The sequence below is a fragment of the Struthio camelus genome, chromosome Z (genome assembly GCF_040807025.1).
Source record: "Struthio camelus isolate bStrCam1 chromosome Z, bStrCam1.hap1, whole genome shotgun sequence".
Taxonomy (NCBI): Eukaryota; Metazoa; Chordata; class Aves; order Struthioniformes; family Struthionidae; genus Struthio; species Struthio camelus.
In genome coordinates, this window is record NC_090982.1 from 31419961 (window position 1) to 31430686 (window position 10726).

The window sequence follows — 10726 nt, forward strand, 5'->3', positions numbered from 1 at the left end:
CCTGGAGCTAGCGGTGGCGCCCTGGGGTCGGTGCTGGGTCCAGTCTTGTTCAATGCATTCCTCAGGGACCTGGATGCGGGGACACAGTGCAGCCTCTGCAAGTTTGCTCCTGGTCGAAACCTGGGAGGAGGGGCTGAGGCACCAGAGGGCTGCGCTGCCCTCCAGAGGGCCCTGGCCAGGCTGGAGACTTGGGCAGGCAGGAAGCTGCTGAAGGGGCGGGCGGGGGAGTGCAGAGTCCTGCCCCTGGGCAGGAATAACGGCCCTGGCCCCGGACAGGCCCTGGGACACCTTGTTGTGGTGGCCACGAGGCAGCAATGGGCCCTGGGGACAAAGGTGGCCCCTGGGCTCCTGGGCTGCCTGAGCAAGAGCAGCGCCCCCAGGGGCAAGGGGGGGTGATCCTCCCCCCCTCCTCAGCCCTGCTGAGGCCACCCCTGGAGACGCGTGGCCGGCGCTGCGCTCCCCAGTCCAAGCGAGCTCCGGAGCTCCTGGCGGGAGGGCAGCGAAGGGCTCCCAAGAGGACGAAGGCCCTGGCTCCCCTCTCGCCTGAGGAAAGGCTGAGAGAGCTGGGCCTCTTGAGCCCGCAGAAGACAAGGCTGCGGGGGCGCCTTAGCAAAGGCCAGAAGCAGCGGAAGGGAGGCCGCGGCCTGGCTCTTCAGAGCGCTGCCCCTGAAAGGCCGAGAGGCAACGGGCCCAACCGGAAACGCAGGAAGCTCGAAGCACCTGACCGTAAGGACCATCTTGTTCCCTGTGAGGGAGGGCGGGACAGAGCCCTGGAGCAGCTCGCCCCGAGAAGGGCTGGAGTCTCCCTGCCTGGAGATGGTCCAGAGGCGCCTGGCCAGGGCGCTGGGCAGCCTGCTCGGGGGAGCGTGCTGGGGCAGGGGGGTTGGACCAGATGATCTCCAGAGGAGGCGTCCGAGCTCCAGCGCTCTGTGCTGCTCTGCAGCCTGGCTCCGGCCCGGAGGGAGCGCCAAGCGGCAGCCTGGGCACTAGCGGCGCAGGCTGCAAGAGCAACCTGCCGCTTTGCCTGGCGAGCCAAGGGCTCGGGCCCCTCGGCGGCCCTTTGCCCGGGCCCTCGTGAGGCGCTGGCCGTGTCACAGTGGCCAGCAGGTAGCTGCCGGCTTTCCTGCCCGTGTTTGGCCGGCGAGCTTGCCCCGCGGCAGCGCCTGGGTCACAGCGGTGCTCTGTGACACGACCGCCCGCGGCAGGCTGAAAAGAGCTGGGCGGCTCTGGCAGGTGCCAGGTTGGGAGGCAGCACCTCCGAGCAAGCGGGTGAGGCGAGCGAGGGGAGGGGAGGGCAGGGAGGGAGCAGGGATGGAGGCAGGGGCCGGCGCGGGGCTGCCCCGGGAGCCTGGGGGCTCTGGGGTGCCGTGCTGGAAACTCACTGTGGTCCCGCTCCTCCCCCAGGGTCAGCAGAGGAGCGTGTGGAAGAGAAACCTCGGCGCTGCGGTGGCCGGGGCTCTCCGGAGCACTCCGTCGACTGGCCCCTGGGTTCGCCATGAAGCGAAAGGCTCCCGACTCGCAGGAGCAGGGTGAGGGCGCCGTGTGCATGCCCACAGCTGCCTGCAGCTCGCGGCCCAGCGCAGGTGGTGTCGCGGCCATCCGTGAGCAGCGCCAGGGGCAGGCAGGAGCTGCCCCCGTGCCCCGCTGCAGAGCCTGCGCTCCCCTGAGCAAGCGGTGCCCAGGTTGGGCGCAGGCGCCTGCTGGGACCCCCTCCGGGCCGTAGCCCCATCCCCTGCTAACCCCAGAGCGCCTCTGCAGCAGCTCCGGCCCTGCCTGGCCCCCCGCCGGCCCGGGACAGAGCCGGGCCTTGCGGGAGTCGCTCAGGGACGTGTCCCCAGGCCCTGGCGGGGTGCTCAGTGCTGGTGGCCTTTGCTCTCTCCCCTGCAGCATGCGTGCTGTGCCGCCGGGCACATGCCAGTGCCGACATCTGCGGGCCGAAGCATGAGAAAAGAGGGCTCTGCGTCCACGAGAACTGCCTGGTGAGTGTGCCTTGGGGCTCCCTCCACCTTTCCCCCAGCAACCGCTGCCTGCCTCACCGACCTCCTGAGCTGCTGCGCTTTGGGGCTTTGCAGTTTCTCGCCAGCTGGCTGTTCCAGCGCGGGAGCAGAGAGGAAGGAATCTGTGGGTTCCTGCTCGTGGATATCAAATGGAAAATAAGGAGTGCAGCGCAGAAGGTGAGGACGTGCCAGGGATGGGGAGGCTGGTGCACGGAGAGGCTCCGGGGAGCTTAGCCTGGGGCACGGTGAGAAATGCTGGTGTTTGCCAGCCGTTCTGGGCAAGGCTGCTGCTCCCGGGAGCTCCCCGGCACCTCCAGCCTAGGCAGCAACGTCGTGCGTGAGGTGGCGGGGCGGGACGAGAGGCAGCAGGGCCCAGGTGCCTGGGCCTTTGCTGGAGGTGCGGGGCTGGCCGTGCAGGCGCGCTGCCTGGGGCTGACGGGTCTGCTGTGCTCTTTGCAGCGCTGCTTTGCTTGCGGTGAGCGCGGGGCCGCCATCGCCTGCCAGGGGAAGGGCTGCAGCCGCTGCTTCCACCTGCCCTGTGCCTCGGAGCACGGCTGCGTCACGCAGTTCTTTGCGCCCTTCCGGTAAGTGCCGCTGGCCCTGCCGCTGCAGCCTCCCGGCCTCGACGCCCTCGGGCCAGCGCTGGCCGAGCAGCTGAGCAGCCTGCCCCGTAGCGAAGCCTGTGGGCAGCTGCCAGAGCCCGGCCGCGGAGGCCTCCTTGGTGCCCGCTTGGCCCTCCTCTGCGGCAGCGTGGCAGGCCGTGGCCCTTCCTGACCTCGGCCCTCTCTTCCCTGCTCCCCCCAGGTCCTTCTGCTGGGAGCACCGCCCGCAGCAGGCAGTGCCGGCACGGCCCCAGGCAGAAACAACGTGCCTCATCTGCCTGGAGCCCGTGGACGACGCCCCCTCCTACACCACCATGGTGTGCCCGGCGTGCAAAGGGGCCTGGTTCCACCGGGGCTGCATCCGGGTAGGAGGCCCTTCCCCAACCCCGTGCCCACAGACCAGGGGGGCCAGCCACAGCACCCCGCTAACGCTGCGTGTGCCTCTCCTGCAGGGACAGGCTGTGCACGCCGGCTTTTCCTGCTTCCGGTGCCCGATGTGTAAAAACAGAAGAAAATTTCTGCCGGAAATGTTTAAAATGGGGATCCCAATCCCCCTCAGGTTAGTTTCCTGCTGCTCCTGTGCCGGGCGCCCCAGGCAGAAGGGTGCCAGCACGGTGCCGGGCCAAGGGCTCCCCAGGCAGTGGTGGCCCGCAGGGCTGCAGCGAGCCTGGGCCCTGCTTCCCCGGGGACTTTGCAGCGCGACGGGGGGCCAGGAGAGCAGGCGCGTCCTGCATGTGCCTGGCGCCCGGGCAGAGGAGGCTCCTGACTTGCCCTTCCTTCTCCTGCAGAGGACCAGCCTGGGAGGAAGGCGGGCGCTACCGCGATTTATACCAGCGGCACAGCCGCTGCGATGCCAGCCAGTGCCTTTACCCGCGAGGCAGGGAGCAGGCAGAGCCAACGGGGTACGTCAGCAAAGCGGCGATTGTGCAGCTGCCGGGGTGGCAGCAGACGCCTTTGTGTCGGTGTCAGCAGGGGCTGCGAGGAGGTGGAGGGCCCGACCCGCTGGTGGGGCTGGCGCAGAGGGAAAGGGAGAGCCCTTGGGCAGGGGGCCGCTCCAGCCCCAAGGCCGGGCTCCTGCAAGCACTGCTGGGTGCTGCTGGGGCTCTGCGCGGGCTCGGCGTCTGCCCAGGGGCCCTGCGAGCAGGGACTTGCCACAAGAGCTGTGCTGGCCGCTGCCTTGCTCCGGCCCCTTGCCCCTTGCTTGCCTTGCTGGCCTCAGTGCCAGCCCCGGGGCTGCCACCGCCAACAACCCATTTGCTTCGCCAGGCCCTGGGAGCTGCTGCTGTGCTCCTCCTGCGCCTCCAGAGGGGCCCATCGGCGCTGCTTGGCCTTGGGAAACGGCACCGCAAGCTGGGAATGCGACGAGTGTGCCGGCCTGGGCCCCGGTAAGAGGCAAAGGGGCCAGGGGCCAGGCAAGGCCTGGCAGTGGGTGCTCAGGCCACGGCTGCCCGTGCGTCTCTGCCCGCGGGAGGGCTGGCGGCGCCGCTCGCGGCTCTCCAGGCCCATGCCGCGGGGCATGGGGCCGTGCTGCTGACCTTCTGCCTCCCCTTACAGCCTCCAGTGCGCAGTCAGAGCTGGACAGCCCCACCACAAACAGCCAGACACAACCGCCGGCATCTTCCAGCCCCGCGCCTCCCGACACCCGCAGCCCGACACGGCCGACGGGCCCAGAGCGAAGGCCAAGCCGCTCCAGGCTCTTCCGCCGCTCCCAAAATCCTTACCGCCGGCCCTGAAGACTCTGCCGCCCGAGCCGTGGGCCAGCCCCAAGCAATGGCAGCAGCACCCAGCGCCCGGAATAAAACTCTCAGCTGCTCTCAACCGTCCTGCCTGATGCCCCTTGCCTTCCTTGCCTTCCTTGCTCCTGCTTTGCCTTGCTGCGGGGGCTGCTGGCGGGCGTGGGAGCAGTGGGGCTGTGTTGTCTGCGGCTCTGGGCAAGACCTTGCCCAAGACCTTCCTTGCTCCTCCGCGCAGGCCTTGGCCAGGTGGCAAGCAGCCTGGCCGTGTGCGCCTGGCCTTGGTGGCCGCAGGAGGCGGAGCGGGCTGAGAAGGAGGGAAGGCCACTGAGGAGGCAGGCAAGCTTGGTGGCTTTGGAAGGGGAAGGGCTGAGAGTGCTGACGTTGAGGCCTCCCATTTCTCTAGCCAAGTTCTCGGGCCACGGAGTCACCAAGGCACCTTTCTCCTTGGAGAGCAGTGAGAAAGTCTGCAGAGAGGGAGACTTTGCCTCGCTGGAGCAGGAGGCGGTGAGGGATCACTTTGGCAAAGTGGCCACCCGCAAGTCCATGGGCCCTGCTGGCATACAGCCATGAGTGCTGCGGGAGCGGCCGCATGTCATTGCAAGGCCGCTCTCAATCACCCTGGAAAGCTCCTGGCGATGACAAGAGGTGCCTGAGGCCTGGGAGAAAGCAGCTGTCCTTGTAGTCTTCCAAAAAAGGAAGCAGGAGGAGCCAGGGAACTAGAGGCCAGTCAGCCTGCCCTCCTCGAGGCCTGGCGCAGAGGCTGCTGGAGCAGCTCCTCCTGGAGAGCATTGCCAAGCATGGGAAGGAGAAGAAGGGGACGAGGAGCAGTCAGCCAGGGCTCACCAAGGGGAAATCAGGCTTGACCAATCTGATAGCCTTCTCGGCTGCAGTGCGTGCGTGCCTCCGCTCTTCACAGTGAGGGGAGAGCAGCGGATGTGCTCTGCCTTGCCTTCAGCAGGGCTTCTGACACGGTCTCCCGTCACATCCTCCTAGGCAAGCTCCGGAAGCGTGGGCCAGGTGAGCAGACGGTGAGGCGGATCGAGAAGTGGCTGAATGGCAGAGCTCAGAGGGTTGCGAGCAGCGGCGCCAGGTGTAGTGGGAGGCCTGGAGCTAGCGGTGGCGCCCTGGGGTCGGTGCTGGGTCCAGTCTTGTTCAATGCATTCCTCAGGGACCTGGATGCGGGGACACAGTGCAGCCTCTGCAAGTTTGCTCCTGGTCGAAACCTGGGAGGAGGGGCTGAGGCACCAGAGGGCTGCGCTGCCCTCCAGAGGGCCCTGGCCAGGCTGGAGACTTGGGCAGGCAGGAAGCTGCTGAAGGGGCGGGCGGGGGAGTGCAGAGTCCTGCCCCTGGGCAGGAATAACGGCCCTGGCCCCGGACAGGCCCTGGGACACCTTGTTGTGGTGGCCACGAGGCAGCAATGGGCCCTGGGGACAAAGGTGGCCCCTGGGCTCCTGGGCTGCCTGAGCAAGAGCAGCGCCCCCAGGGGCAAGGGGGGGTGATCCTCCCCCCTCTCCTCAGCCCTGCTGAGGCCACCCCTGGAGACGCGTGGCCGGCGCTGCGCTCCCCAGTCCAAGCGAGCTCCGGAGCTCCTGGCGGGAGGGCAGCGAAGGGCTCCCAAGAGGACGAAGGCCCTGGCTCCCCTCTCGCCTGAGGAAAGGCTGAGAGAGCTGGGCCTCTTGAGCCCGCAGAAGACAAGGCTGCGGGGGCGCCTTAGCAAAGGCCAGAAGCAGCGGAAGGGAGGCCGCGGCCTGGCTCTTCAGAGCGCTGCCCCTGAAAGGCCGAGAGGCAACGGGCCCAACCGGAAACGCAGGAAGCTCGAAGCACCTGACCGTAAGGACCATCTTGTTCCCTGTGAGGGAGGGCGGGACAGAGCCCTGGAGCAGCTCGCCCCGAGAAGGGCTGGAGTCTCCCTGCCTGGAGATGGTCCAGAGGCGCCTGGCCAGGGCGCTGGGCAGCCTGCTCGGGGGAGCGTGCTGGGGCAGGGGGGTTGGACCAGATGATCTCCAGAGGAGGCGTCCGAGCTCCAGCGCTCTGTGCTGCTCTGCAGCCTGGCTCCGGCCCGGAGGGAGCGCCAAGCGGCAGCCTGGGCACTAGCGGCGCAGGCTGCAAGAGCAACCTGCCGCTTTGCCTGGCGAGCCAAGGGCTCGGGCCCCTCGGCGGCCCTTTGCCCGGGCCCTCGTGAGGCGCTGGCCGTGTCACAGTGGCCAGCAGGTAGCTGCCGGCTTTCCTGCCCGTGTTTGGCCGGCGAGCTTGCCCCGCGGCAGCGCCTGGGTCACAGCGGTGCTCTGTGACACGACCGCCCGCGGCAGGCTGAAAAGAGCTGGGCGGCTCTGGCAGGTGCCAGGTTGGGAGGCAGCACCTCCGAGCAAGCGGGTGAGGCGAGCGAGGGGAGGGGAGGGCAGGGAGGGAGCAGGGATGGAGGCAGGGGCCGGCGCGGGGCTGCCCCGGGAGCCTGGGGGCTCTGGGGTGCCGTGCTGGAAACTCACTGTGGTCCCGCTCCTCCCCCAGGGTCAGCAGAGGAGCGTGTGGAAGAGAAACCTCGGCGCTGCGGTGGCCGGGGCTCTCCGGAGCACTCCGTCGACTGGCCCCTGGGTTCGCCATGAAGCGAAAGGCTCCCGACTCGCAGGAGCAGGGTGAGGGCGCCGTGTGCATGCCCACAGCTGCCTGCAGCTCGCGGCCCAGCGCAGGTGGTGTCGCGGCCATCCGTGAGCAGCGCCAGGGGCAGGCAGGAGCTGCCCCCGTGCCCCGCTGCAGAGCCTGCGCTCCCCTGAGCAAGCGGTGCCCAGGTTGGGCGCAGGCGCCTGCTGGGACCCCCTCCGGGCCGTAGCCCCATCCCCTGCTAACCCCAGAGCGCCTCTGCAGCAGCTCCGGCCCTGCCTGGCCCCCCGCCGGCCCGGGACAGAGCCGGGCCTTGCGGGAGTCGCTCAGGGACGTGTCCCCAGGCCCTGGCGGGGTGCTCAGTGCTGGTGGCCTTTGCTCTCTCCCCTGCAGCATGCGTGCTGTGCCGCCGGGCACATGCCAGTGCCGACATCTGCGGGCCGAAGCATGAGAAAAGAGGGCTCTGCGTCCACGAGAACTGCCTGGTGAGTGTGCCTTGGGGCTCCCTCCACCTTTCCCCCAGCAACCGCTGCCTGCCTCACCGACCTCCTGAGCTGCTGCGCTTTGGGGCTTTGCAGTTTCTCGCCAGCTGGCTGTTCCAGCGCGGGAGCAGAGAGGAAGGAATCTGTGGGTTCCTGCTCGTGGATATCAAATGGAAAATAAGGAGTGCAGCGCAGAAGGTGAGGACGTGCCAGGGATGGGGAGGCTGGTGCACGGAGAGGCTCCGGGGAGCTTAGCCTGGGGCACGGTGAGAAATGCTGGTGTTTGCCAGCCGTTCTGGGCAAGGCTGCTGCTCCCGGGAGCTCCCCGGCACCTCCAGCCTAGGCAGCAACGTCGTGCGTGAGGTGGTGGGGCGGGACGAGAGGCAGCAGGGCCCAGGTGCCTGGGCCTTTGCTGGAGGTGCGGGGCTGGCCGTGCAGGCGCGCTGCCTGGGGCTGACGGGTCTGCTGTGCTCTTTGCAGCGCTGCTTTGCTTGCGGTGAGCGCGGGGCCGCCATCGCCTGCCAGGGGAAGGGCTGCAGCCGCTGCTTCCACCTGCCCTGTGCCTCGGAGCACGGCTGCGTCACGCAGTTCTTTGCGCCCTTCCGGTAAGTGCCGCTGGCCCTGCCGCTGCAGCCTCCCGGCCTCGACGCCCTCGGGCCAGCGCTGGCCGAGCAGCTGAGCAGCCTGCCCCGTAGCGAAGCCTGTGGGCAGCTGCCAGAGCCCGGCCGCGGAGGCCTCCTTGGTGCCCGCTTGGCCCTCCTCTGCGGCAGCGTGGCAGGCCGTGGCCCTTCCTGACCTCGGCCCTCTCTTCCCTGCTCCCCCCAGGTCCTTCTGCTGGGAGCACCGCCCGCAGCAGGCAGTGCCGGCACGGCCCCAGGCAGAAACAACGTGCCTCATCTGCCTGGAGCCCGTGGACGACGCCCCCTCCTACACCACCATGGTGTGCCCGGCGTGCAAAGGGGCCTGGTTCCACCGGGGCTGCATCCGGGTAGGAGGCCCTTCCCCAACCCCGTGCCCACAGACCAGGGGGGCCAGCCACAGCACCCCGCTAACGCTGCGTGTGCCTCTCCTGCAGGGACAGGCTGTGCACGCCGGCTTTTCCTGCTTCCGGTGCCCGATGTGTAAAAACAGAAGAAAATTTCTGCCGGAAATGTTTAAAATGGGGATCCCAATCCCCCTCAGGTTAGTTTCCTGCTGCTCCTGTGCCGGGCGCCCCAGGCAGAAGGGTGCCAGCACGGTGCCGGGCCAAGGGCTCCCCAGGCAGTGGTGGCCCGCAGGGCTGCAGCGAGCCTGGGCCCTGCTTCCCCGGGGACTTTGCAGCGCGACGGGGGGCCAGGAGAGCAGGCGCGTCCTGCATGTGCCTGGCGCCCGGGCAGAGGAGGCTCCTGACTTGCCCTTCCTTCTCCTGCAGAGGACCAGCCTGGGAGGAAGGCGGGCGCTACCGCGATTTATACCAGCGGCACAGCCGCTGCGATGCCAGCCAGTGCCTTTACCCGCGAGGCAGGGAGCAGGCAGAGCCAACGGGGTACGTCAGCAAAGCGGCGATTGTGCAGCTGCCGGGGTGGCAGCAGACGCCTTTGTGTCGGTGTCAGCAGGGGCTGCGAGGAGGTGGAGGGCCCGACCCGCTGGTGGGGCTGGCGCAGAGGGAAAGGGAGAGCCCTTGGGCAGGGGGCCGCTCCAGCCCCAAGGCCGGGCTCCTGCAAGCACTGCTGGGTGCTGCTGGGGCTCTGCGCGGGCTCGGCGTCTGCCCAGGGGCCCTGCGAGCAGGGACTTGCCACAAGAGCTGTGCTGGCCGCTGCCTTGCTCCGGCCCCTTGCCCCTTGCTTGCCTTGCTGGCCTCAGTGCCAGCCCCGGGGCTGCCACCGCCAACAACCCATTTGCTTCGCCAGGCCCTGGGAGCTGCTGCTGTGCTCCTCCTGCGCCTCCAGAGGGGCCCATCGGCGCTGCTTGGCCTTGGGAAACGGCACCGCAAGCTGGGAATGCGACGAGTGTGCCGGCCTGGGCCCCGGTAAGAGGCAAAGGGGCCAGGGGCCAGGCAAGGCCTGGCAGTGGGTGCTCAGGCCACGGCTGCCCGTGCGTCTCTGCCCGCGGGAGGGCTGGCGGCGCCGCTCGCGGCTCTCCAGGCCCATGCCGCGGGGCATGGGGCCGTGCTGCTGACCTTCTGCCTCCCCTTACAGCCTCCAGTGCGCAGTCAGAGCTGGACAGCCCCACCACAAACAGCCAGACACAACCGCCGGCATCTTCCAGCCCCGCGCCTCCCGACACCCGCAGCCCGACACGGCCGACGGGCCCAGAGCGAAGGCCAAGCCGCTCCAGGCTCTTCCGCCGCTCCCAAAATCCTTACCGCCGGCCCTGAAGACTCTGCCGCCCGAGCCGTGGGCCAGCCCCAAGCAATGGCAGCAGCACCCAGCGCCCGGAATAAAACTCTCAGCTGCTCTCAACCGTCCTGCCTGATGCCCCTTGCCTTCCTTGCCTTCCTTGCTCCTGCTTTGCCTTGCTGCGGGGGCTGCTGGCGGGCGTGGGAGCAGTGGGGCTGTGTTGTCTGCGGCTCTGGGCAAGACCTTGCCCAAGACCTTCCTTGCTCCTCCGCGCAGGCCTTGGCCAGGTGGCAAGCAGCCTGGCCGTGTGCGCCTGGCCTTGGTGGCCGCAGGAGGCGGAGCGGGCTGAGAAGGAGGGAAGGCCACTGAGGAGGCAGGCAAGCTTGGTGGCTTTGGAAGGGGAAGGGCTGAGAGTGCTGACGTTGAGGCCTCCCATTTCTCTAGCCAAGTTCTCGGGCCACGGAGTCACCAAGGCACCTTTCTCCTTGGAGAGCAGTGAGAAAGTCTGCAGAGAGGGAGACTTTGCCTCGCTGGAGCAGGAGGCGGTGAGGGATCACTTTGGCAAAGTGGCCACCCGCAAGTCCATGGGCCCTGCTGGCATACAGCCATGAGTGCTGCGGGAGCGGCCGCATGTCATTGCAAGGCCGCTCTCAATCACCCTGGAAAGCTCCTGGCGATGACAAGAGGTGCCTGAGGCCTGGGAGAAAGCAGCTGTCCTTGTAGTCTTCCAAAAAAGGAAGCAGGAGGAGCCAGGGAACTAGAGGCCAGTCAGCCTGCCCTCCTCGAGGCCTGGCGCAGAGGCTGCTGGAGCAGCTCCTCCTGGAGAGCATTGCCAAGCATGGGAAGGAGAAGAAGGGGACGAGGAGCAGTCAGCCAGGGCTCACCAAGGGGAAATCAGGCTTGACCAATCTGATAGCCTTCTCGGCTGCAGTGCGTGCGTGCCTCCGCTCTTCACAGTGAGGGGAGAGCAGCGGATGTGCTCTGCCTTGCCTT

The 10726-nt window shown here is 68.3% G+C and overlaps 2 protein-coding genes across 2 annotated transcripts; both read left to right on the forward strand.

The window, feature by feature from the left end:
* The first annotated feature begins 1495 nt into the window (after positions 1 to 1495).
* Positions 1496 to 4905, forward strand: LOC138064605 (PHD finger protein 7-like). Its single transcript, XM_068927986.1, has 9 exons — positions 1496 to 1529; positions 1888 to 1979; positions 2073 to 2174; positions 2457 to 2581; positions 2802 to 2964; positions 3052 to 3158; positions 3388 to 3501; positions 3866 to 3984; positions 4739 to 4905. Exons 1-9 carry the CDS (start codon positions 1496 to 1498, stop codon positions 4903 to 4905), a joined length of 1023 nt encoding a protein of 340 aa, XP_068784087.1.
* A 2029-nt stretch (positions 4906 to 6934) lies between these two features.
* LOC138064606 (PHD finger protein 7-like) lies at positions 6935 to 10344 on the forward strand. Its single transcript, XM_068927987.1, has 9 exons — positions 6935 to 6968; positions 7327 to 7418; positions 7512 to 7613; positions 7896 to 8020; positions 8241 to 8403; positions 8491 to 8597; positions 8827 to 8940; positions 9305 to 9423; positions 10178 to 10344. Exons 1-9 carry the CDS (start codon positions 6935 to 6937, stop codon positions 10342 to 10344), a joined length of 1023 nt encoding a protein of 340 aa, XP_068784088.1.
* Positions 10345 to 10726: the final 382 nt, after the last annotated feature.

Coding starts and splice junctions, on each gene's coding strand:
- LOC138064606 (XM_068927987.1), top strand. CDS start 6,935: ATGAAGCGAAAGGCTCCCGACTCGCAGGAGCAGG. Junction 8,404..8,490: donor TCCACCGGGGCTGCATCCGG/GTAGGAGGCCCT, acceptor CCTCTCCTGCAG/GGACAGGCTGTGCACGCCGG. Junction 8,941..9,304: donor GAGCAGGCAGAGCCAACGGG/GTACGTCAGCAA, acceptor TTGCTTCGCCAG/GCCCTGGGAGCTGCTGCTGT.
- LOC138064605 (XM_068927986.1), top strand. CDS start 1,496: ATGAAGCGAAAGGCTCCCGACTCGCAGGAGCAGG. Junction 1,980..2,072: donor GCGTCCACGAGAACTGCCTG/GTGAGTGTGCCT, acceptor GGGGCTTTGCAG/TTTCTCGCCAGCTGGCTGTT. Junction 3,502..3,865: donor GAGCAGGCAGAGCCAACGGG/GTACGTCAGCAA, acceptor TTGCTTCGCCAG/GCCCTGGGAGCTGCTGCTGT.